Source organism: Cupressus sempervirens, chromosome 6, assembly GCF_028749045.1.
Source record: "Cupressus sempervirens isolate cs-2001-9-10 chromosome 6, ASM2874904v1, whole genome shotgun sequence".
Lineage (NCBI taxonomy): Eukaryota > Viridiplantae > Streptophyta > Pinopsida > Cupressales > Cupressaceae > Cupressus > Cupressus sempervirens.
In genome coordinates, this window is record NC_143123.1 from 294,260,647 (window position 1) to 294,288,156 (window position 27,510).

Consider the following 27,510-nt stretch of genomic DNA (forward strand, 5'->3'; position numbering starts at 1 on the left):
GATTTCCTCCGTAACCCGTGCGGCATAGTTCTTGTTCATCCTGGAGGGTCGCTTCCGTACAGGTACAGATCCTTCCACCAGCGGAATGCGGTGTACACACATTTCCGGCGGTACTCCTTTGACGTCCTTGTATGTCCATGCAAACACATCTTTGTAGTCCATAAATATCTTAAATGTCGCGGCTTTGAGTACTGGATCCCAATTATCTCCGACTAGTATGTTCTTCGGCTCTGCCTTGTCCCCCAGATTCATCATTTGCAGCGTAGCTTCATTATATTTGATCGGCTCTCCTTCACTGAATGCATGGGCGGGTGTAACATCCAACGGTGCCTCCCCCTCCTTCACTTCAGTAAACTCCTTCGGATATTCGTTCTCAATTGACAGAACATTGCAGCTTGAAAATAATTCATCGTCCTCCAGTTGCCAGTGGTATAAACCGTTGACAGAATCCAAGTCATCATCCGTTGTTCCCCCATCCAATCAGAGGACGCCCTCCTGATCCGGTTCCATCCTTCGTCTACCTTCGTCCTCCTCTCCCTTATTCTATCCGCTACAAACTATTTACCGACGACGTCGGCTACAAAATAGAGAAACACCGCCAAACCGTCGGCTACAGAATAGAAAATACCGCCGGAACCATCCAGTCAGCTAACAGTATGTTGATACTTTTCCACAATGTTTTTGCGGTCTTCTCTTGCCTCTCCTTCCAAGGTAGGCGACTCCTCTAAAGGTGCTGGTCCATGGGGTGTGTTCAAACGAATATAACATGTCCCATTAACTGCCTTAGCTGCACAAAATCTGATCCATACCTCTAATTCCATAACTGATATGTTTTCCATTACTAACAAACTCCAAGGTGTAGTATGCCAAACAAACCAAACATTATCAAAATGCAATATCTTCTTAGTAAGCAGCCTCTTAGTCTCCCTAATCATCTCTTTAAGACAAGATGCTTCATATGATCTTAACAATTGTCCTTCCATTGTAGATGATGCATGACTAACCAAATCAGAATCAATAATGTTCCATTCCACACAAATGAAAATAACACTTGTGGCTTGTCCATCAAGTGTGAAACTAATATCATCATTGTTTGGAGCCTTTAAGGGGCTCTTTAAAAGAAGAATGTCATAAACTTCATGATGCAAACTAGACCAAATTGAGTTTTCTAAATCATAATTCTTTTCCTCTTCACACATCTCAACATGCTCTTCTTGTGGACTTACCTCAAGAAGCTCTTCCCTTGTATGCTCAACATCCTCACTTTCTTCCCTTGGAAGAAATAAGGATCTAATGTATGACTCTCTTTGTCTTCTTGCATTATCAAGCTGATTGCATCTTTCCTTGACCTCTTGTAAGTGTTGTCTTGCTTGGGCAGCAAGCATCTTGGCCTTCTTAGCTCTATGTGACCATCCATTGCACGTCTCTAGAGCCTTTTTCACATCTTCCAAGGTGGGGTAAACACAATCAAAACCTTTGTGGTTTGAATCCACAATATAAATCTCATGTGCAACACACTTAACCTGAGTACCATCATAGGAAGACTCAACAACCTCATTACCTTCATGTGAAATGGATAATACCACATGACTAGAGCTACTGTTGCAAAAATTAGAATAGGTATCAGACCTTGGAGACATGCTTTGAGCATCCCTAATGGACTGATCCATGATTGTAATCTCTTCCATTTTGTGATCAACTTGATGAATCAATGGTGTGCTATGTGTCTCCTCCTGATCTAGAGTTATTTCTTCTTTAGGAATCCCATATGATGACTGATTTTTGTTTTTCATAGGCTGCAACTCAAATGATAACACATCTTCATGCCTTTCTTCTGCATACTCTGCAAGTGATTGATCCATTATGGTGTTTTTATCATGAACATGGATAGGTTGACACAAATCTTCTTTCTCACATGAAAACATATCATCAACTATGGCATGGTATTCCTTTTTTGCAAGCTGAACCTTATGACAAATTTTTGGATGCATGTCAATGTAATCTTTGAAAAGAAAGTTCTCCCTAACATATTGAGGAAGAGTATTATACTCCTCAAGTATGCTAATTACTTCCGTTTTCCTGTCTAGTGCCAATGGATCCTTTCTAGAAGAAGATGATCATCCTCTAGCATGTCCAAATTTCTTTGACATAGAATCATTGAACTGCTGCAATTGAAGCTTGAATTTTTTTTTGACTGTTCCCATTCTTTCCATAGGGTTATATCTCTTAACAATTTTGCCATAATGAACTACCACGCTGACCAACTGAAACTAACATGCTAGAGCAAAAATCGACCCTATACTACTAATATGAATTATCAAAACTTTTGATCCAGTACCCAGATGCCAAAATGAATTATCAAAATTTTTTAGCTAGTACCTAGATGCTGAAATGAATTATCAAAACCTTTTATCCAATACCCAGATGCCAAAATGAATTATCAAAACTTTTTTGCCAGTACCCAGATGCTGAAATGAATTATCAAAACTTTTTATCCAATACCCAGATGCCAAAATCTGTTGTGACAATTTCTCACAAACCCTACAGGCTGGCAGGATGCAGGCTCTGATACCACTGAAAGATCCCTGATAGATGCCCTTGCTGATCTGCTGTAGTTTTTAAATTAATAAACTATATTTTCCTGTGATTTCTTTGATGGTCTTTGAGAATAGACAGAAGTTGCAGAAGGTTTTGTTTTTGTTTTGTGTTTTTGAATAGTTTTCACAATAGTAATGAATAATGAACAATAAACATGAGAGGAGACTGAAAAATAAATAAGAACATAGAGCCAAATCAGAATTGCTATAAATCGTACCAGGCAGATTTTTGATTTATAAAGCCAAATAATAAATCCAATACAGTTCCAAGGAGCTTACATCCAACAATGATGCCAAACTGGCGGCCCTAAGACTGCAAGGAATCACATCCTAGCTAAAAGAATCAATCTGCAACGCTGAAACCATAAATCTGCAACCTGAATCCACAATAAAAAATGACATACTCTATCCCTGATAGCAACGCACACTGTTTGAAGAATCCAATGCCAATAACTGCTGATGGCTACATCCCAGCCAATCTAGAACCTGGGGTTTGCGTCCCAGATGAAGAATTGCTCTCTCAGAGCCAATTCACAAAAACAAGTTTTTCAATATGCAAAAGATAATAAGAAATTAGGTCTCCATCTCCTTATATCCCCTTCCAACTGTAAATCGAACCCTAAATGGAAATTACACTTTTCCCTTTAAATAAAATATAATAAAATAACATTTTCCCAATTAAAGTCGTCCATGCTATAGGAAAAACATTACTTTATTAAAATTCCATAGCTGAAGGCACCAAAAAGTCTACAGATAGTAAAAATCATGTATAATAATTCGAGACCTTTCCAACGAGCTATAACACATAGGTGTACCTGATCAACTGAAGCCAAAATCCCCTTATTACTCCAAAATGGTTATATTATTAACCTTATTTTAATTTATTTAATCAACAACTTAGGAAATATTTAAATATATTAAAATATTTTCCAAATGGTCCCAAAAGGCCCAAAATGACCAATCAAACATGAATCTGACCTTGTCACCTGTCTATGACTGATGCCGGACAAGATGTGTCAACTAGTAGTCCATCCCTAAAATCTAGGGATGCTCCTAAAAAGTAGGAGACAGCCACAATCAACCAAAATTGAGTCCCAATGACTCCCCTGCTGTGTGCACCTCTGAGAGAACCGTCACTGAACTGGGAGTTCCTCCTAAAAAATAGGAATGCCTCCTAAAAAATAGGAGATGTACTCTAAGTCTCCAAAACGTTCGCCGAGGTCTCCAAATGCCTCCTAGACAACTCCTAGTCAATCCCTACAAATTAGGAATCCCTCCTAAATTGTAGGAAACTGTTGTCTACTACTCCAAACTACTTGGGAAGCTCATGCATGACTCTCAAAGTCCCTGGGTTGGTTCCCTCTACACTTTGTTGGCCTATGGGAACCAGATAATAGACCAACCCTGCTAGAAATATTGTCAATAAGGAAGGGCAGAAATTGGGGACATGACACATACCTAGCAAATGGGCATTATTATATAAATGTGGATATAAGCATAATGGTCCCCACATTCCATCACATGAGTTCCTTTCAAAGTAGAGAGGTCAAATAAATTATCTCCTTTAATAATATAGTTTCAAATTATATTCTCTCCATATAATAATGATTGGTGCTGCTCCATTTTTTTCAAAATATGTTTGTCACAAATATCTTATTTTTTCTTTTAATCTAAGATCATTCGGTCTTTTTGCCTAATTTTTTGGTGGAGTGTCTTTTAGGGAATAGTACAAAAATTAGTATAATATCAGCCACCTTCAATGGAATACATAAATTAGTGGGTAATAGTTGTGTTTTTCTACTTTAATTGGCAATGAACAATTAATTATTCCCCCTTCGTGTAGGGACGTTTCTTTCATTTACTCTTTGAATTATCCGTATAGTTTATTAAATGGGTCTTCTACAACGGCAAGTTATAATCCCCATTGGATTGGTATGAAATAAATTATATATCCTTCGTTGTTTGATGTGTATTTTCAAGTCAGTCAAGCCATGTGTTATTTGTATCACTTACACTCCACCTTAATGAGACGTGTCCTTAGGTGCGTTCAAATAGGGGTTGAGTTGCCATCGGAGCAGTTAATTATCAATTTCATATTTTGTAGATTTAATTAATATGTTTTGATTTCACAACATAAAGGATTTAGTGTTTATAGGGGATTGGTTTTAGTGTAGTAATTTTATTATTATTATTATTATCTTTTCTTGATACTAGATTTCATGCGTTGATAAATATTTATATTTCTACTTTTTTATTTTCATATTTAATATTAATACTTTTATTTAACTATTTAGTTGATGGTGGTGTAAAGTCCCCATTTTTAGTAGGTTCCTGTAGTTGGCCAAGTCAGTTCACCATCGCGACCCTCATGAGCTGACAGTGGGATTTGAGGGTCTCAGTTGTGTGTTTATAGGCTTTCCAACAGCCTATGGTGTGTTTTGGCTCTATTTGAGGGACTTACTATTTATAGTAAGTCAATTAGTTGGTTCGGATGAGCTCAGTTGAGTTAGAGGAGTTGGAGGATGCTCTCAGTTTTTATTTTGGGCTTCCTGTTTGAACTCCAAGAATCTTGGAGGGAGCGTCTATTTATAGTAAGTCACCCTGTCAGGTTCATTCATCATCTTTCATCATCAAGACCACTTTGGTGTTGTCAGATTTTGATTCTGATGCCTCTTCAGTTGTTTTCACAAGATGGGTGAATTATTATTATTATTCATATAAATACGTTGAGGTTGCTATTTTTGATAGTGTTGTTAGTTGGTCACCTTGGTATCATAGCTCGTTGAAACCGGGACGAAAAGTTTTAAATCATGGGAAAAAAAAACAATGGTCTTATGTGTCAAAATTTTAAATTATGGTGGAAAAGGTCATTTTGAAAGCCAAAAACAATTAATAAATCAGATTATAATGGCACTTTATTATATTTTAATGTTGTGTGTGGGAAGCTTCTTAAGTGAAGTTCATTTGGGAAACTTTGTGCCATTTGGAGATTATAAATATGAGCCCATTTGATGCGTAAAGGATCCAATTATTTGATTATCTTATTTTGCTCGTGTTGTCTTTGTGACATTTCTAAGTCTGAAGTTTGTGCCCTTGCTGACGTATAAGAGTTTGGAATCTACAGCTGAAGTATTGTAGATTTAATTCTAAGAATCCATAGTTGAGGTATTGTGGACTTTTGAGTTTTATTATCGTCTCCTCTTTCTGTGTTAACTGTGGTTGAGGAGCATTTATACAATTGAATATTATAATTTATCTGTTGTTGGATGAGGGTTTAGTTTGCAAATTGGAGTTTGGTAATTCTAGATATCCCAGTTTGTTCGTTTTGCATCAGAATTAGTGTGTTGGATTTATAGCTTGAATGCCAAGGGTTCTTATATTTGGCGTGATTTCTATATCAGTTTTTGGCAGCATTTGCAAGGGTAGATTTTGAACGCCAGATTGAAATTGGACAGGGTGGCTTTCAATTTGACTTTGCAATTACATTCTACGGCAAAGACCTGGTTCTTAATTTGTAAAAGCTAGTTTATATTACATAGTTTGAAAGTAAACAGGTTGGCTTCAAATTCTGATTTATAATCAACCAACAATTAAATTCTCTTTTCATTATATTGCTGTTTGGTTTGTTGACGAGAGCCTGGTGTGAATCATTTCAGAATTGTTTATTGGCGTTTGGTATTTATTTATGCAAAACTTATAAGGCCAAAATTAAGCAAATTTGCGATCAGTTTGTTGTACATCCTAATATTGTGTTTTAAAATTTAAGACATCATAGATTCAGTGGTAATTGGGCTGCTTGCCAAGTGTTTGACAAAATGTTAAACCATCAAAATGTGAAAGAAATTGATGCTTGATTTAGCTATAACCAGACAGGGTTATTACAGGTGGTTGATTTAATCAATTAGTTATTCCATTCATCAATTAGGAATGTCAATCGATGTTTTGTATTAGAGTTCATTATTAGAGGGGATATTACAGGTAGATTCTACACATTCCTTAAAGATATTTATCAAGCACAAGGTAGGGTTTTAAACTTTTTTTCTTTTATTTTCTGATTTTTATATCTAATTTCTTATTGTTTTAAAATGTTGAATGTTCTTTTTTTTTTTTGTATTTGTTTTTACAATGTTGAAGGATTTAAAATTTTCTTTTTTTGTTGTTTCACGTTCTAAATCAGAATTTATGATGATTCTTCATGTTGCCCTTAAGATTCATAAATTTAATATTTTGTTTCAGATTTTGCAATTTGTTAGAATCAGTAATTAAAATAAAAATAAGTTCTAAAATTATTATATTATTTTATAAATAGGCTAAAACTAGTTGCTTATTGAACTTATTTTCACAATGAACTGTTCTAGTCATGATATGAGTAAAGAGATGAAAATTCAATTTGAGGGTGCAAGTCAATCAAAATATGAAGTTGAGCATGAGGTTGAGCCTCAAGAGAGTGACCACGGGACTAATCTAGAAGCCCAAGGTAGTTCCATATCTAGTGGACCAGCTTCTACAGATTTCGCCTCCTAGCTTTTAGTAGAGTTCACCAAGGGTCCTTATAATGCAAGGACTCCTCTAGGGTAACAAGAACAACCCCAATGCCAATAGGTGGTTGCACAAGTAAATGGAAATGCAATATTTGTAACAGAGGATGGTATGGGAGCATCACCTAAGTTAATGCACATTTCCTCTGTTCAGAAGGGCATGGCGTGAATCCATATAAATTTTTGCAATAGCCTAAAAATATCAAGTATAAAATTCAGTTCAACAAGCTTTGAGGTATTCCTGAAGAAAGTACAATTGCAATGCTTACTACTTTGTCCAGTAGGGAACAAGTTCAGACAATCAAGTAGATGGAGGAGGAGCCGCATGTCTTTTCTCTTACATTGCATCAGAGAGTAGGAATGATGCCAGGGTCAGCCTAAAGATTTTTAATCACTCAGAGTGCATTAGGGGAGGGGAAGGGTAAACACAAGATGAAACGTAACCCAATAGCTGATTTGTTCAATGTGCAGTTGAAGGATTGGACATATGATTACATTGGCAGCTTCTTCTTTGCCAATGGCATCCCATTACATGTAGCTCAATATCCTTATTATAGGGAGATGATATCAATGGTGGTGAGGGGGAGGCCATCATATGTTCAACCAAACGAGAACAAATTGAGGACCATGATCTCAGAAAACAACTACGCCAAGATCATTGTTTCAATGGAACAAATCAAGGTGTTTCAGATACAGCTTGGATGCACATTGGTTATCAATGGGCAGATCAACATTAGGCATCATCCACTCATCAACATCATGGTTATATGTTTAGATGACTCAAATTTTCTCAAGGCATTTGATTGTTCAGAGCACCGCAAAGATGTTGATTTTCAATTTGAGGTCTTTAGAAAGGCCATTGAGGAGGTTGGGTGTAAAGTGTCCTTTCTAGCACTTATAAAATGATGTTGTTAGCATATTTCATCATAAAGGCTAAACAGGACATTTTAGGGACTTCAAGGACATTTGGCCTAGGAAGTTTTAGTTACAGATCATTTTGAGGTGCTTCGAAGCTGTTTTGAGCACACTTGCTATTTATATTAAGTGATTAGAAAATGGTTTGCACCTGCACCTCTAGTCACAATGTTATGTCAATGATCAATATTTAATATCGAAAAAGATTTTATTATCATTGATATGATTTATTTAAGTATTAACAAAGGAGGTTTATAAAATTTAATATAACTATTTAACTTAATTAATGCAGGACTACAGTTAAGTGAGAAATATTTATATTTAGTATTAAAAGTCCCTTTATCTTGTAACACATCGGAGACGTAAATTGATAAAAGGGAGTGAAGTTATTGCCCCACATTGGCGAAGTGAGTGAATGAGCTCTTATGAGAGCTTTATGAAAGAGATTCAAGAGCTCACTTTCTGGCATGTTGGACTGGATTGATTACAAATTTATGAAACATTACAGAAACTCTTCTTCAGGGTATGTGAGGACGAAATCTCTCATTAATGGCATTCTCCTTGTTGAAAGACACATTCAAGAGGATTGCTAAGGGTTTACTATGATATAATCATATTGCAGATATTTACTATTTATTTTTGCTAATATTCAGTTGCTTGGACAATTCGATTGTAGATTGGTGACATGTTAATGGTTGCCTTGCTGTGAATGATCTGCTGGAGATATTGTATGCTATAGCCCACAAGCAAACTTTAGCAGCTGGGAAAAGATTGTAGGGGGCGTACAAGACTAGAATTCCCAGAAATAGTGTAGTTTCTGCGTGCAACACATCAGAACTCAGTCATACCAGTCTGTAATCACTGAGACATGGTCATACAAATTAAAAAAGAACAGAAGGTGTGTAGTACAGACCTGCAGATGTTCAGAGTCTGTCGTACATACCATAAGGAAGTCATGAGAGATCTGAAACTGAATTTGGGCAACATTTATGGTAGCCAATTTCACTATTATCATGGTTTGAGCATTATTAAGCAATGCATATGTAATATGAACTGAACATTCATGTAATACAGCCTACTGACATTTCCTTGAACATTTGTATATAATCTATACCTTCATATTGTTCTGCAAGCACATCGAGTTTTTCGAAGTTAGGTTTTTATTACTATCATTGATTTAGTAGATGAAATATAGTGTTTCCTATATTTGGGGTAATGTGATATGCATTTACATCTGCAAAACATCTCAAAAAAATAGTGGCACAAACTAGGGCAAACCCTTATAGTGGCATCAAAGTAGCAAGAGTGATATGATTGATTGGAGTATGCAATTGTGGACTTACTATTATACTATAGACAGAAATAGGACAGGATTAGAAGGACAAGAGGATCTGAAAGAGAATAGGATTACAGGTGAAGAGAACATAGGGCATATAGGGAAACAGGTCATAGGAGATATTGATGAAGGAAGTGATGTAGAGGGTCTAGGGCTCTAACATCTAACCAATGTTAATTAGGGTTCTAATCCTTGAACCACCCAATGGTTCTTTGTTTCTTGTTCTTCCCATCAATCTTGGTTTCCAAGATTCCTATCCCAACTTGCCTCCTAGGTATAGTTGGATTGATGTAGAACTTAGTCTTTCTTGTTTAAGACACTAGTCCAACTAGCCGTTCCTTCCCTTAGAACCCTAACCCTTTCTCAGGATCTTACTCTCACCCTTCCTTCCTTTTTACTGATGTTGTGGAAATCCTCCATACCCTTCTTGAACTTGACTAACACCTCTGGTCACATCAACAACCACCAAAAATCCACTATCCTCAAATAGAGCTAATTAGGCCTAATTGCATTAGGTCTAGTTACACTGTTTTAATCAAATTCTTCATTTTCTTCCACACAACCCCATGGAAGACTCTATGATTCTGAAAGCTATAACCCAGCTCTTCAAGAATCCCAATTTACAGAGACTCAAACCATCCACAACCCTGTTCTCCCTCAAACCCTAGTTTCTAGGCTATCTTTTAGGCCACTGAACTAGTTTTCACCAAAAGACCACTAAAACCCTTCAAACTTCAATCCAAACTTCACAACCACTTGATTCATCATGGTAACATCCTAAGGCTTCTAACCATGCCATTAGGTTGGTCATGTCAGATCATGGGTGTGCTCTGCAACAACTTCTTCTTCTTGTCCTAGCTCACTTACTCCCAGCAGTCAGCCTAGGGCATCACTCCATAGCTTGGAATACAGTCATAAAAATGCAAAAGAAAGCAAAAACAATATGTACAAGGTCTAACCTATCATCCCAAAAGGTTTCATACATTTTCCACCGTGGATGATCAAGTTAGTCATTTATGTGACAACAGCCCTATATTATGGGAATCATAGACCAGTCACTAAAAGAACCTTCACAACTACAACCCTGCAACTAGAGATTAAGTTTGAAGATGCAAAGAAAGGTAAGACACTACACTACAAATGCTTGAAGTCAGATAATCTATCCCAATCTGTACACAGCCGTACTAGGGCATGAAAGCTCTGCAAAAACAATGAAAAATATAGTAATAGTCTGTACAGTTTGCTCACACATGTGGAATATGATTGGAAATTATTCAAACCTTCGAAAGTATGCATCCCCATGCTCAAATACCCAAGCATGGGTAGTTACAACTACCCAAAGCTACATTTGCAACTTTTTGCAAAAATTGCAAAAGTTGCTCTAGCAACTTTTGAGCAATTTTTGCTCTTTTCAACTTTTGATCAAATGGGTGTCTCTACGCGTATTCTACGACCCTAGTTAGGATTCCTAGGATCTAATAAACAGCCAAATACCTTAGTTGCTCATCCTTAGCAACTTTTACCATTTTACAACTTTTGACACTCTAGGACCTTATGAGCAATTTATGCTCTTTACAAACACATTGGGACAAGTTGGATTCCAAGGACCGTTGGAACTTATTAGATTCACACAAAACTCTTAAATAACCCTTTAACAACTCATAAAACCAAAAAGGGAGGTGCTCTGCACCAGGAAGAGATCTAGGTGAAGAGAGATTGTTCAATATGTTGGAGGCCTCAGCACATAGACGGTGATAGGCTAAACACAAAGCTCAGGAACATAATCAATGGATGGACATGTTGATGCAAATGATGGGTAGACAGATGGTTGTTGAAGTTAACAGTGGCAGAAACAATGGAAGAAATATCTTATTCTTTAATTATCTCATCGAGTAAATTATTTCCTTCACTTCTCCTTAAAGGCAGCTTACCCTTCCAATTTGAAGAAAATTTTATACACACGTGTTGTTGCATTTCATGTTGCACTAGTAGGTGCAACTTAAAACAGTAAAAAATATTTTGTTGAGGCTCTCATTATAACTTAGTTTGAAGATTCTTAAAACTTCCAAATTTCGATACCAATACAAGAAACGCAACACTGCATGTCTAATGCTCTATTTTAGCTATTTGTTCTTTAGAAGGTCACTTGAATGGTACACAAAAACACAGAAAAGTTGTAACTGATTCACAAGGAGCAACGCATGCCCCAAAGCTATGCCATTCACAATGAATAAATTAACTCTTCTGTGTTTTAAGACATTAGCCTTCTTGATGCAAAGAATAATCAAAACACAAATCATAAATGTAGTAAATCAAGTTGAAACCTATTAACAATAAACCACATCAACCACAAGAAATTCAATATGCATCCATTCAAAAAGATCTAAATCTCTGAAAAAAATAGCTACCTTAAAATCAACGTTCTCCTTGGCATACAGATCCACACCATTTTCTCTACGAATATTCCACAGATAATGCCAGATTTTGGGAAGTGAAACAACCCGATATGTAGCTGATGTGAATTTTCTTATTATTGAGTTCCAGTTTTCTGAAGACAAACCTAGTAAACAAAGCTCCTGTTCAAATGAATCACAACTCAGTACCATGTTTATACCACAACATGATTGCAACTTTGAAAACACTAAACTCATTCATAGCATCAGTTTATGTACCCCCAACACCACCATAGATTATTCATAAATCCTGGGAAAGTATCATTTGATGTGCATCAACTAATGCGATTCCCATTACAATTGCTGGTTGGGGGTCACTATTATCCAGCCAAATAAGAATTCATCAACCCTCAGTAAGTTTTTTAATTTAGGAATTTCCATTAGTGCCAACTGTTGAGTACACTCAGAGCGTTTTAATTTAGGCAAGTGCCCTTGACCACATGTGGGAAGACTATATGCAAAGCCACACGTTCTACATTTTGACTGTGTTTGCTACATGAAAATCTAAATCTAATCAGTTGCAGGTTTTTGATAGAATAGAAGTAAATAAGCGATATCAGAAGAATAGCTAATTCTAATTGCAAATTGCAAAAGTATGATCAGGAATCACCTTAAGTTATAAGTAAAATACCGAATTGGAACACACAAATTGGAAAAGTATGATTAGAAATCACTTTAAATTATAATTTGTTACATCCCATCCTTGTGACGATTTTACTTTATAGCCATAATAACTATTTCCTGTGAAGTGTGAAAATGGAAGCTTAATGGATTTTAGTTAATTTTGATCATGTTGATTTACTAAGGAGAGTAGAAATGTATATTTTGTTTTTCTGATGAAAATAATATTGGGAGAAATTATTTTTTCTTATGTGAAAAATAGGAAATGAACCATTGGTGCATACTTATGTTACTCCAATAGCATGGGATTATTACAATGACATAGATATTTAGCCCTTCCATGTTAATGGATGTAGGAGGAGAGCCATCCCATGAGGAAGGAAAGAGTATCATCAAAGTAGGAGCACATGAGAAAACTGTGAAAGTTAGGAATGCCATCCAAGCTAGAACCTCAACTGTTGTCAATTCCTTAACAAGGGGCATGTGGTTGCATACTTCTCCGTGGAAAGATTTAAAAGAACCTACCATGCCCTTGATTGGTTCTTTTAATCCTTCAACGGATAAGTATGTGTGTCTCCTTTGAGAAATATCTGGTACCATGACAAACAGCATTTGGAATTTGGTGGCAAAGTCTTCTTCTACTTTTCCTTATTGTTTAGGTTGAGTTAGTTCTTTAAAATAACGTTCTGAATCATTTCGATGAAATCTGGAGATGAGCTTTTGTGTAAATTCATCATAAGTGTTTATATGTGGGTGGCCTTGGATAATAAGACCACAATGCCACCAATCATAGGTTGTTCCTGCTAAGTGGATCATGGCATACTTTACGGCATTTATTTCTGTCATGGAGCTAAGTGAAAGACGAGTGTCCAATTTCAGACGCTTGAACGCACCATGAATTTTCTAGATCCATCAAAGTTAAAAAGGATCATCTTACTGGCCCTTTCTTTAAAGTATTTATTGGATTGTGTTGTTTTTTGTTTTGGTGCAACTTGTGTTTTGACATCATATTAATCCCTAAAGGAAATAGTCCTCCTAACTTCAGGATCCAAACTTGATATATTTCCACAAATTCTTCCACGTTAGTAAAAGTTGGATTATCAACTTCCACTTCTGCCATAGGTTCTTCCCAAGGTAGGAGAGAAAGTCTTGTTGGCCTAGGTGTAGATACCCTTGTTGAGTTATTTTCAGAGTGGATGGAATCAACATCCCTCACATTCCCCTGATTGGATCTATAGTTCTTGTTACTCATGTTTAGATGGCTTGGAGGAGTTATAGCTCCTTTGGGGCTTATTGCTTTGGTCCATGAGGGCCCTCGTTTCATTGTCCTCTTGTTCTCTCATGGTAGATGTAAGCTTCTTTCTTTCTCTTTTCTAAGCCCTTTGAGCCTATCAGCTAATTTGCATTAACTATTCTTTTTCCCTTGGGCTAGTAAAAATGATGCTTTGATACCAATTGTAATGTCCCTTTCCAAATTTGCCCTAGAATCACAATTGCAACAAACTATGGTCAAGGTTGCGTCTTAACCGAGTGAAATATCTCCCTAAATAATGTGACCCTAGATTTGAATCCTGCAATCATAACCCAAGAAACATACATATCTATGTGTCTACTTATACACACACATTTATTGTTCCAATTATTAGGATTAGACAAGAATACATCATCTTCATATAATATCCTATAATATTATATGAACACATTAAAGTTTGGGGGAAGAAACATGATACATCCACTCGAAACAATATCCACACTAAGCCCAAGAGCGGATTAGAACCAGAGCCCTCTTGGCCTTGTTGGCCAGCCAACATGGACATCTACCAAGGTGGCCTACTTAGTGGGTTGCTTGTACCTGCTTTCCCTATCTATGCCTCAATCCCCATAAATACAAGAGCCATCATTGCCGAGTTAGAGAAGAGATTGTGAAAAAAGCTTTCTGGTTGTTTTATCTAAAGCCCAAAACAGATTGATATCAGATCCCTCTTGGCCCCAGAAGCCAGTACAAAGGTCATCCCTAGGGTTGCCTACTTAAATAACCATCTTATTTCTCCCCCCTTACACCACCAATCTTTCAGACAAGATAGATTTCAAACAGTTTCATTTTAGGCATATGTACTTAACATTTCATGAATCCAAAGACATAAGAGATAAAAAATTATTGTCAAAAAGTGCATAAAATCAATAAATACCAAAACAGAGTTGTGAGAATATTGAATGCTGGGAAGAACTGATCTGAACTTTCAGGATGGATTCAAATATTTATCACTTTAGTGTATTTTCTGTTAGATGAATAAAGATTCCTTCTGAAACCCCTTCACTTCTTTGTCAGAATACTTCTTGTTCAATCTGCTGATCATCTTCTTCGATGTGACTGTGCTTTCTTGATTGCCTGATGCTTTCCTTTCACTGTGGCTTTCTTCATTTATAACCCATCATTTCTTTGAGGATGTGTGACCTTTGATAATGGCTATCTTATGTGAAAAGCCTTGCCTCTTGTTTAACCGCTTGCTAACAAAATTGTGTTTTTTCTTTGATTGCACCTTCTCAAGGATTTGTACTTCAGTTCATAAGATTGCTGTTTATTATTATCTCGAATTTCTGTTTACTATTAAGATCGCTGCTTTATGCATTCATAATGTTTGCAGCCTAATACATTGCTGATTGTAATTGGCCCCTCCATTCATGATAGGAGTCTCTTCCATGAGAAATGCATGACATGGATTGGGAGTTTGTCAAAGATATGTTGGAGGAGCCAAAGGCAGTCAAAGTCAAGTAAGCAGCGAAATCTTCAGACCCGGTTACATTGGTGACAACATGAACGAGATCTGGAGCAGACTAGGTGACAATGGTACTTATGGTCATTTTGTTTTCTTATTTAAAGTGCATAATTTAAAATATTGTATTTTCTGGATGACTCAAATGGAGCAGAAGGTAACATATAAAATGTACGTATGAAAACACCTTTTGGCAATTTGCAAAATAGAACATCGATGTAAAAAAAATTATTTACCCTATTGATATAATGGGTGCAGGCCCCAAGTCTGCTATTTACCAATCAAATATATATTTATATAGAATACATCCTGGATTTCAAGAAAACAAACTTCTCTCTTTCAGTTTCTAAATAGAATCACTCACAACTTTTTCCAATGTATCATGATCATCCAGATTGTCTGTTGGTCCTTTGAGCGATTCAAGTACATGAGACCACAGGGGTTTAGTGGTATTGAAAATTAAACTTGCTCCCGATACCACAGTCAATGTCCTTTTATCAAGTAAATATGATAAGCTGGTATCCCTCCATTGCGTCCATAATTGAATATCCGACATGCAATTCTCAAAACTGCATAAATAGTAGAAAAGCAATGGCACAAAATCAGAAGATAGAGCATAGAAAAACTGATGAAGGTGAAGTGGGAGTTTCACAAAAAATATATATATTAAAAGGTATTGTTACGAATAAATATATTCAATGCTGGAAAGGCACAAGCAGAAACTTCACAAAAAATTATATCTTAAAAGGTACTGCTAATTCATCCAAACTCCTTAAGCATAGAGTAGTTAACAATTCAATCAACTGAAATTGAAATAGATTACTTTTTCAAGAATTGAATAGATCTCTGAAGCACCCATTTTTTGTAAGTGCCATGTTTTGGATTAAAGGCAAAAACAGGTTTTGAAGGGACCTGAAGCCCTTTACAACAAAAGCCTCTTACAAGCAATACACATGAGAAAGACAGTTATAATGAAATTACTAGCAAAAAACAAAAAGACAACTAACAACAAGAAACTACGTAGCATCAACAACAGAAGCGGCGAGAGTGAAACAGTCCAGTAAAGATACAGAAAACAAAAAAGGCCAGTACAGAAAAAACCAGGAAACTAGGCCAAGTCCAACAGAAGACAAAATGTTTGATATTCCAGATCTTCCAGCTTCTGCAGAGTCTGAAGAATGGAGTCCTCTTTAGGCTCTTCCACTTTGGTGTCCTTCGTCTTCTTTCTCATATTGGCCCTTGTTCTCTTGCTAGGACCCGTGATTTCATCAATGTCTACCTCATCCTTGTCCAAATTAATGACCTTCTATTTTTGCAGCATTTCGTAGAGCTTTTTATGGTTCATCCTGGACGCCTTTAATTGCTCATGATTATGGAGCAAAATGGTAACTAGCATAGTTTCATTCTTTTCTGTCCTTTCAATCAAATTCTTAATATTGTTCTCCATATCCTTAACCAATCTACTCAATTCAGTATTCTTCTCATCACCATTATCCTTTCTAGCATCCTTCATTTCCATTTTAATCCATTGATTTTCATTGACAAGCCAGTTGTCAAACTGAAGGGAATTAGAATACCTGGCTTGAGCAATATCAAGAATCTTCAAGTTACCCATTGCCTTGTCCTTATTTCTAGTATTGGACAAGTCCAACGGCATAGTATCGTGGGCTTTGACAGTGTCCTATTCAATTTCAGTATTACAATCCACCCTGTTGTCACTAATGTCATTTAGGGCTTTTAATGCCATGGCTTCCAAATTGGTGTGCTCACTACAATTCGCATTCTCCTGAGACCTAGGAGACAACCCCTTAGCTTCCTCGGTGTAGTCCTCCTCAATCTCATCGCTGGCATAATTTTCATCCTCCAAAATTTCTTTGTCTTCCACACCATACCCTTTGTCAAGATCAACATTACCCTCTGCATTGTTATCATCTTTTTTTCCAGCTTTTCTTCTGCCTTATCCTTGTGGAGAGCGAGATCTTCATAACCTTCCCCACATTCTTCTTCTGTGTTAATCTTTTCCTCTTCCTCAGAGTTGCCCTGATCATCATTATCAAGAGTGCTAACCTCCTCCCCTTCAGAGCTACCATTTTTCTCAATATTCTAGTCCTCTGTCTCCAATGAGGTTGAAATATCCTTTAAACTATCAGACGGGGTGGACGAAGCAGTCCCTTCTGATTCAAACACTTTGAATTTTTTCTTTTTCTTAAGGTCCTTATCCGAATTAGAAGAGCCATTTGTCGTCGGTAGAAACTGTGTCAGCCGACGGAGTGATTGTCGTCGGTGTTTCTGTAGCTGACGGGATGATTGTCGCTGGTGTTTCTGAAGCCGACAGGATGATTGTCGTTGGTGTTTCTGTAGCTGACGGGATGATTGTCGCTGATAATTCGGGATGATTATCCGAATTAGAAGAGCCATCTGTCGTCGGTAGAAACTGTGTCAGCCGACGGAGTGATTGTCGTCGATGTTTCTGTAGCTGACGAGATGATTGTCGCTGGTGTTTCTGAAGCCGACAGGATGATTGTCGTTGGTGTTTCTGTAGCCGATGGGATGATTGTCGTCGGTGTTTCTGTAGCCGACAGAGTGATTGTCGTCGGTGCTTTTGTAGCCGACGGGATGATTATGGTCGGTGTTTTTGTATTCTGTAGCCGATGGGTAAATAGTTTGTAGCGAACATAATGTTTGTGGCCGACGGACTCCTTCGGGAAGGTTCGGCAGATAATATTTATATCCTGTCTGGGATCATTGTAAATGATCATGGATCTTATCTTATGAAGCATAATGTAATGTTCTGGCATATGCAAATAATAATAAGGAATTCTGCTATTCTGTCTATTATTTGTATGAATTGTTTTCTTTACCCAGTACGGTAAACATTTGGCGTCGTTGCCCTATGAACCTGAAAGGTGGGAGGAATGAAGATTAATGCCAAATCAACTTAACAAGGATCGAAATAAGGCCAAGGGAAAAGATGGAATCCGTACTGCGCAAGAAAATTTAATTCTGGCACAACAAGCCGAACACCGAAGGAGATTCCAAAAGATTGCCAACGGAAACTGGAGCACGGAAGACTTGTTGGAGGAAACTCGGTAGCGGGTGGAATTGGTGGAAGAAGCACAGGAGGAGTTTTTGAATTTGTGTTTGCTGAGGGAAGAGAATCCAAACGAAAGAGCATCGACTCGCACGACTCGGAGTGCCGACAGAGTAAGAGCGTGGAGTGAACTCTTCGTCCGAGATATACTTTCACAGGAGACAACTTCAGAACACCCTTCTTCACCAAGGTTCGCAGCTATTGAGTCTGACGGTGTAGGAAAACAGTCTGCCGGTGTGGGAAAACAGTCTGTCAATGTGGGAGTGCGGTCCGCCAATGTGGGAGTGCAGTCCGTCGGTGCGAGAGTGCAGTCTACCGATGTGGGAGACCAATCTGCCGGTGTGGGAGTACAATCTGCTAGTGTGGGAGACCAGTCCGTCAGTGTGGGAGTGCAGACCGCGGAGTGAAGAGTGCCAGTGTTGCAGGATCGAGCAACGCCTGTTTACAGAAATCAATTGTGATGGCAGGACCAAAAGAGAAACTGCAGAAGTTCAATGGCGATGGTATAGCTGATCCCATTCGACATTGCAAAACATGTGAAACGATCTAGAAGGCAAATAGGATAACTGATGAAGACGACTGGATGAGGCAATTTTCGGCCACCCTACGAGGCGTAGCAATTGATTGGTTCACTAATACAGATCCACAAAAGCTAAACAATTGGGATAACATTAAATAGGAGTTTCTGGCAGAATTTAAACTGTTGCAGGATGATAATGAAATTGTAGCAGAGATCTTCAATACTAAGCAGGGGAAGAACGAAACCGTCCACGTTTACGCCAAGAAATTAAAAGACTTGATAGACAAAATGGAAAGTACGCCAGCGAACGGACTTTAGAAAAGATACGGACTTCAGAAAAGATGGTTTGTGGAAGGCCTATACTCGAAGTTGTGGAGGAAAATGAAAATTATGCCACCGTCGTCATATACGAAAGCTTATAACAGAGCATTGGACCTCGAAAGTGAGTCGAAGACAAAGAAGAAGACGAAGACTAGCTCATCTAATTTGGATGACGACGAGCCTGCCGGAGGCGATAGCAGCGACGATGAAGGCAACAGTAAGAAGGTTCATGCCCTACAGAAGGACATGATCTGCATGATGGAGGAGTTTAAAAACATGCAGAAGGAGCCAAAAGACAGTGAGCTGTGGTGCACGGAGTGTAAGACCGATGGTCATACTAAAGGATCGTGTCCAAAGAACCAATTTTGTGACATATATCAGATCATGGGCCATTCGACAAAAGAGTGCCCCTTTAACATGAAGACAAAAGGATCTCCGCAGGTGCTTCTTACACAGGAGGCTTCCCCGTCGAGCAGTAGCAGAAATACGAATAGCGAAGGTGCCACATCCGGAGGGTACAGGAATAATAACAGAAGGCAAAATAACAACAACAATGCGAACAATAACAATAATAATGGGAGCCGAAGTCAAACCCAATATGATGCAAACGGACGACCGATCGTTCAATCCCGAGCATGTAATTTGTGGGGTCATTTTGCACGGGATTGTATAGCGGCAAACACACCGAAATTATTATGCAGATGGTGCGGACCCGACAACCATGAAGATGCCAAGTGCCCGAAGTCTGGAGTAAAGTTGATCACTGTCGACATGGATGAAGAGGAGGTTCTGGCAATTACGTAAAGGCAAGCAAAACTGTCGGCGGAGGAAAAAAGAAAATTGGGGTAAGCGCAAGCAAAAATTGGAAAGGCATCGTTGACAAGAACATCTCAGTTGAAGGACATCACCGACACCTTGGCAAGGAACTTTGCAAAACAAAACATTGCACGACAGATCTTACAAACGGAGATACCGGTCAAGATAAGTGACCTCCTTCTCACAATGCCCTAGTTACGGACAACCATTCTGAATCATACACCATTTCCAAAAGCAACAGAGGACACAGGAAGGGACAGTAGTCCAACAACGGCAACAGACCCAATGCTGTTGGCACTCACATTCGGACGGCATCCGGCGGTCATCGAGATGGGAATTTTGGAAAATGTTCTGACAAACGCAATTGTCGACAGAGGGTCTGGCGTGAATGTGTTGCCGGAGGATACTTGGAAGAAGTTGGGAAAGCCGATGCTGTGGCCACCTACATTCCAGTTGCTCACGACAGACCAGCACGGGATCAAACCGTTGGGAACCTTAAGAGTGCAACCGGTAACTATTGGAACACAACCATTTTTATTGGACTTCGTGGTCATTCCATTGAAAAGAAAAGGATATGATGCTATTCTGGGACAGACTTGGTTGGTGCAAGAAAAACTAAAACATGATTGGAAACGAAATACCCTATCAATGGAGCGCGGAGGCAAAAGATTCATAATTGACCTGCACACACAAATGGTAGGTGAGGAGGCAACATCGTCAGACTCAGAAGGTGAAGGCGATAGTGACGACGAAGGAAAGAGGAGAATGGAACCAAACGAATGAGTATTGACACTAGGAGGATTAAATGACGATGACCTAGACTCGGTGAATGGCCTTTACCACTGGCAAATAGAAGACTATGAACTCTTTCCGAGTTGTAATATGCTAAGGGTCGATGAAGGTGAGAAAATAAAGGAAATTAAATGTTTGAAGGAATACAAAGCAGCGGAAGAAGGAAAGGCGGTTACACCTGAAGCTGAGGGGAAGAACATACAGTCCAAACCCAGAAAAAAGAAAAACTCTACTGTCTGGTACACGGTGAACGGACCACACAGGAAGAAAAGAATGCATCATACCATAAAATTACTTGAAGGGTGTCGACAACAAGGAAATAAGCTAGATGCGCGACAACTGCAAGCACAATGGGCAACAAAGGTGACACAGAACAGACATAAGGCATGGCATGACAAACTTAATAGGTTTCAGCCAAGGCAGTTGATGCTCAAGTACGACGGTCGGAATGAAATCAAGCCGGGAAAGTTTAAAGTCAGATGGGTTGGACCATATCAGATCCGGGAGGTCGGCGACAATCAAGTGATAAAATTGGGGACGTTGGATGGGCAAGAGGTACCTCACACAGTCAACGAATCCTACTATGCCAGGAAGATGTTGTCACCGTCACCGAATGATTAGATGATTCCCTCGTCGTTGTCATTGCAGAACAGCAACGCCTCGAGGCAAAATTAAGGTGCATTTCTTTGTTTTAAAAAAAAAAAAAAAAAAGAGAAAATAAAAATTTAAAAAGAAAAAGAAAAAAAGGAGACTGTGTGTACCGCGGGCACCTGTCAGCGGAAGGTTGCTCCGCGGGCATCTGTCCGCGAGCAACCTGTTCGCGGAAGGTTGCTCGATGGGCATCTGTCCACGTGCAACCTCCACGGGCACTTGTCCGCGGGCACCTATCCGCAGAAGGTTGCTTCGCGAGCATCTGTCCACGGGCAACCTCCGCGAGCAGCTGTCCGCAAAAGGTTGCTCCACGGGCACCTATCCGCGAGCGACAAGCGGACATGCTTGCTACGGCTGCAGGCTGAGAATTTGTTTTTTCATTTCATGTTCTTTTCCTCCCACGGACATTGTTCTATTGCTGCGTGCGTTCATGCTAGTTCCGTGGAGTTTGTTTGTGTCCCCCGCGGACAGGATGCCTGTTGTCTACCTCGGTGATGGCTTCACTTCTTCAACCTCGGCATAGAATTATCCATCCGTGGGTTGTTTTTCTACAGGGTTACACTATGCTTCGAGGCGTGTTGAGTTCGGCAGAAGGAAAGTGCCAGGAAGTTTTATTAAAAGGAAAAAAAAAAACGACGACAGATTCAAGCAGTGTGGAATGAGTATCGGATATTGCCACAAGGAAGGGGAAGTATCAGTGATTGTCAGAAAGAGTGTGGAATCGGCAGAAAATGACAGAAATGGTGTGTTTCATGAAGTTTTGTGTGAGTTTCGGAGTGTTAATTTGGTCTTGGCGGCGAGGGGCACTGCCCCTCGACCCCGCCCTGTACTATGACAGGGAGCGCACCTGCCTCTCGACCCCGCCGGAGGCATTGCCCCCTGGACCCCCAGTCATTGCGAATATCATTCATGGGACGTATGACCAATTGATGAAGACTTGGAGCTGCTGCAGGCATGGAGTGTTTGTGTACCAGAGGCACTGGGAGTAGGTGTTGGCCGAGAGGCTATCTTGGTGGATGCGTAGAGAGCTCGGGAGGAGCTGATCATCCAGTTGGAGACAGTACAGCGACACTTAGCTCAGTGGACCCAGTATTGGAAGCAGAGAAAGCAGCACAGGTGGCTATCAAGGTCAGCTTGAGGAGACAATATTGTGTTAGCAAAGGCTACAGATGTAACGGGATGAATGTGGAAGTGATGTGACAGAAGCAATTTTTTTGTTGTAGTCACTCTGTTAATGTATTTTGGTTGTTAATTTATCTTAGATATTTTGTAATTGTCGTCTGGAGACGACTTTTCCTTTTGGGGGGGAAGATGTCACCGGTAGAAACTATGTCAGCCAACGGAGTGATTGTCGTCGGTGTTTCTGTAGCCGACGAGATGATTGTCATCGATGTTTATGTAGGCGACGGGATGATTGTCGTTGGTGTTTCTGTAGCCGACGGAGTGATTGTCGTCGGTGTTTCTGTAGCCGACGGGATGATTGTTGTCAGTGTTTCTGTAGCCGATGGGATGATTGTCGTCGATGTTTCTATAGCCGACAGAGTGATTGACGTCGGTGTTTCTGTAGCCGACGAGATGATTGTCGTCGGTGTTTCTGTATTCTATAGCCGACGGGTAAATAGTTTGTAGCGGACATAATGTTTGTGGCCGACGGACTGCTTCGGGAAGGTTCGGCGGATAGTATTTATATCCCGTCTGGGATCATTGTAAGTGATCATGGATCTTATCTTATGAAGCATAATGTAATGTTTTGGCATATGCGAATAATAATAAGAAATTCTGCTATTTTGTCTATTATTTGTATGCATTGTTTTCTTTACCCAGTACGGTAAACACCATCCGAGGAGTCCTCCGGGTCCGAGATGACAACCCTACTTTTCTTGTCCTATTTCACCTCCCTCTTCCTTTTCCTACGAGTCTCCTCTTTGGGCTTCTCCTAGTGTTTAGTCTCCAGCAAGTCCCCAACTTTGTGTTTCTCATAATACTCAGCAATCAAATGCATTAAACCCTCATGAAGAACAGGGTTAGACGGGTTCTTCGAATGTTTTTCAAGGCCCTTAACTAAAGAATTGTAAAGATAGAAAGGAAAAGAAACTTTAACCTCATGTCTGAAGTGATTAAGAAAAACAAAGTGGTAGTTTCGAACTCTTGTGAACCTACCATCAAGAGTGATATACTCCATAATCGCTCTAACAACATTTCACCATTTCTTCTTAATTTGGTGGATGTCTAAGAAACTAGCACGCTTCTTAACCAGAAAACCCTTTTCCCTTTTCTTAGTTGGGAATCTATTAAGGGCTTCCTTTGCATACTTAATATCTTTAAAAAAAAATTTACCAAAACTAGACAACCCAGTAACTTTAGAAATCAGGTCAATGTTGATAATAACCCTTCAGTTGACCTTACCATTCTACCACATCTTCACAAATTGTTGAGTAATCTCCTTTTTTGCGCCATGGAACTTCTCCAAAAACTTCGCAACACTACCTTTCTTTAATATTCTCCAAGTGTTTTTATACTCCTTCCATTGACAATACCACCAAAAGGTGCTATGTTAGAGCAGGAAATACCACCAAAAAGTGACATGAAACTTAATTTAAAGTGATCATGCCATATTGTGCCAAAAGTCAAAAAGCCTAAACCCTCAAAACCACTTTGATGATACAAAGAAATGATACTACATCCAATCTTCCTTAAGTTATGGTCAACATTCTAGAATTCCACCTTGAGAATGGGAATGACACTTTCCAACTCATCTTAACAGCATTCCCTATGAATGTCAACAGACACAGATGTAAGCAAGATTGTATGAGAAGCTGTCTTAATGTAATGACCCTTACTATAAAGGCCACTGAAACCCTCAAACTGGACTTAGGAATTTTGTCAAACAGTTGGCATGTAACCGAATAAGGCTGCAATATTACTAATTGTTGTACAACGAAACCTCAATATATGATGCCAATAATGTATGAACAACAATTTCCAGATTATAACACTACCAATCTAAGAGATAGATGACAATATGAAACTCAAATATGAAGTCCAATGCAATTCTGATTTTATGACAGCAAATAGAACTGATTACAATGAGAGACTGTCACAACTAAGCACTTCTAATACATCAAGCTCTTGACAATGCAATGTTATGACATGAACAATAACCCAGTTCAGATTTGGAATGCAAATGACGTAACTTTACAACAGTTATTAATGACTGGAAATAACTATTTATGCAATGACAATGCTGACTGTTCTAATCCATAACATGCAATATTTTGGCAATCAAAACTTCAGTTTGTGCACCTGAAATAGCTCCAATTTTGCCGGATATGAATGCTGAATTGATGCCACACGAAGACCTCACAATCTGCCCCCAAACCGACTCACAAAATAGCTGCTGCGGCCCAACTGACAGGGCCGTACAAGTACGGCCTGGTACGGCTGCTAGATAAAAATATTACAGCGTTTTTGTCACTCCAAAAGCAATAAATCTGGGCGCCTAGGGTTGCTGAATAACCCCCTAAAATATGAAATTCATCCGTCAAACCAATTAGGAGTTATGAGCAAAAACGTGGGTCCAAACCCTGGACTGGCAGTCTGAAAATAATGCACAACTGTGTCTTCAAACCCTGTTAATCATTCCACAAATGCTGGGGCACAACTGAAACCCTTATTCCAACCAAAGTAAGCCCTTATAACTAAATCTCAATGAAGTCCAAATGAGATGGCTAAATTACCAACTCCTCAAATGCAACAATTCAAGTGATATTTCACACCCTCAAAGTCGCCAATCCAAGGGAGTGATTCGTTCCCAAAGATCAAATAATAATTTGCAAACCCAAGAGACTACAAATTTGCTCCACAATGGAAGAAGTAGAAGAAATCTCAAATCCAAGCATGTCCAAAATGAGAGGCCCAGCCCTCTATTTATTCACTTTTCTAAGAAGTTGCTAGAACTTCTAGAAACATCCTTTATAAAATCTCATTATAATGCACTTTTTCTAGAACTTCTAGAAACATCCTTTATAAAATCTCATTATAATGCACTTTTTATAATAAAGTAATTTTATAAAATAAAAAGTGCAACTCAACTTAAAATTATAACATGTAGGCCCCAATAACACATAATAATAAAATATAACCTCTTAATGCTTCTTCAAGAGCAAGATATGACCATCTGATCCGCAGAATTGACTCTCTCTCCACACCATTTGCCTACGAGAGTCTGGAATAGGCAAAATCTATGATCAATGTCATGTCGAACTAAAGAGGGGACATTACACTTAACATAATTGTGAATGGGGTGCAACATTTGAGAGTAGTCCTTCAACACATTTTCATTGGAATTCAAATGTTTTTATATTTTAACTTTTTAAAAACCTAAAGTTGAGCATTTGACTAAAGACAGGGTACATAACCAGAATAATGCAGATGTCAGAACTTTTAAACAAAATATATATACACATGCCTAAAAATTTAAAGTGATGCATTACTTCTTAAAAATTGACTATAACATCAAAGTTCCAAAAACCCTTGGAGAGGTGTAATGTACCAAACCAACAATTGACCGAACGAAGGCCTAGTGTTCGAATTGGAGTAAAGATCTAGAGCTGACTAGGCTATGGACTATGGAACAACAATCTAGAACCAACTCGCAAATTGGTCATACGGTCTATTGAGTTTGGGTCTCCCATACAGTGAAATGTTCTATGTACAATGTGGCAAGATGACGATGGGACCCATACAGTGTATGCAGGGTTGTATGGTGGTTATTTACTATTGCCGTACAGTGACGAAATGGAGTATGTTGTATGCTGGAGTGGGCCAAGAGACTATATGAAAGTGGTGCTTGGCAGGTCATACGGTGAGAAGGAAGAGGTGATGTCGTATGCTAGAGAGAGCCAGGAGGATTGTACAGAGGTGATGTCTGCCAGGCCATACATTGAGGGTGTTCTCTTGAATCTTTTGAATGGGATGGTTAAAGCTTAGCGATTCAAAAGTAACATGCCAAGATTCAGGTAGATGCAAACAAGGATTGCTCAATGGTGCACAGAAGCCGAGTTCCAAATGGGATGTTGGTTCCTTTGGAGTTTGAACAAAGATGGAGAGAATTAATACCACAGAATTCAAAAATCAATTGTTATGCCAAGAAGTACACAAAGCATATTACACCAAGACTTCTTTACATTCGACAATGATATTGCTTGGATTTGCCAGATCCAAACACAGAGAACCAAAGCAAAATAGGGCAGGCCAGAATCCCACTCAAATTGCAACAAGTCAAGTAGGGAAGGTCTTTCACTTTCGAGATGGTGTACAAGCAAAACCTGACTGGTTCGCAATACAAAATAACAAATCAAGTCACATACCCAAACAAAACAACCCGATGAACATAGATACCCCGTTGAGGCAAAAATAAATTGTCAACACCAGACACAGAAAACACCTACAAAATAATGGAAATGGGTCCTATTGATGTGAGTTTTATTCCACTACTACGTCTAGAATCGGACACAATGTTTCAAAGTGAAACACCAAATGTTCAATTCTCTATTGATATAAAGTCACTTCTTGTGCTAAGCCTACAAAGTAAGATCACAAGGCAATTTCAAGGTTCCTTTATTGTGGATACTCATCCAACGGAAATGATGTGATTTGCTAGTAACACTTGGGAATGTACGTCGTTTCTCAAGCCTTGGCAATGCACGGCTAAAGATGAAGTTTCACAATGTGCAAAGAAAGTATTGCTTCTTTGCTTTCGACACTCTCTTTCTTAATTTCCTTACTCCTAAGTACTACCTCTCTTCCTACTTTGAATGTGAGGGCTTATGGACGACTCAGACTCTATGAGATAGAGGCTAATCAGCGATGCGACTCCCCTAGTGCAAGCTTCTAAGGTATACTTGAATGGTTTTCATATTGACATCCACTCTTCAATCCCATCAAAGTGATGCAAATCAAAGACTCAATACCAATTGAAGTTAAATACTAATATTCATCAACTAACCAAGGCACTCTTACAATACATAAGAAGCTAGTGGCCCGGATTTGTTCGAATCATACAAGTAAACATCCACAATTACTT

General features: G+C 38.8%; 1 protein-coding gene across 5 annotated transcripts in view; it reads right to left on the reverse strand.

Moving 5' to 3' along the window:
• Window positions 1–27,510, reverse strand: part of LOC149552372 (fanconi anemia group F protein (FANCF)) — a 235,082-nt gene that overhangs the window by 136,180 nt on the left and 71,392 nt on the right. For 4 of the 5 annotated variants that reach the window (XR_016352912.1, XR_016352913.1, XR_016352914.1 and 1 more), the window contains exons 5-6: window positions 15,599–15,803; window positions 11,795–11,962 (exon numbers count right to left, since the gene is read on the reverse strand). Coding sequence is in view for 2 of the 5 variants with exons in the window: in XM_089787910.1 (XP_089644036.1) it covers window positions 11,795–11,962; window positions 15,599–15,803 (373 nt within the window). In the remaining 3 variants the exon portion in view is untranslated. The remainder of the gene's footprint in view (window positions 1–11,794; window positions 11,963–15,598; window positions 15,804–27,510) is intronic. The other variant, XM_089787911.1, reaches the window with a different exon arrangement.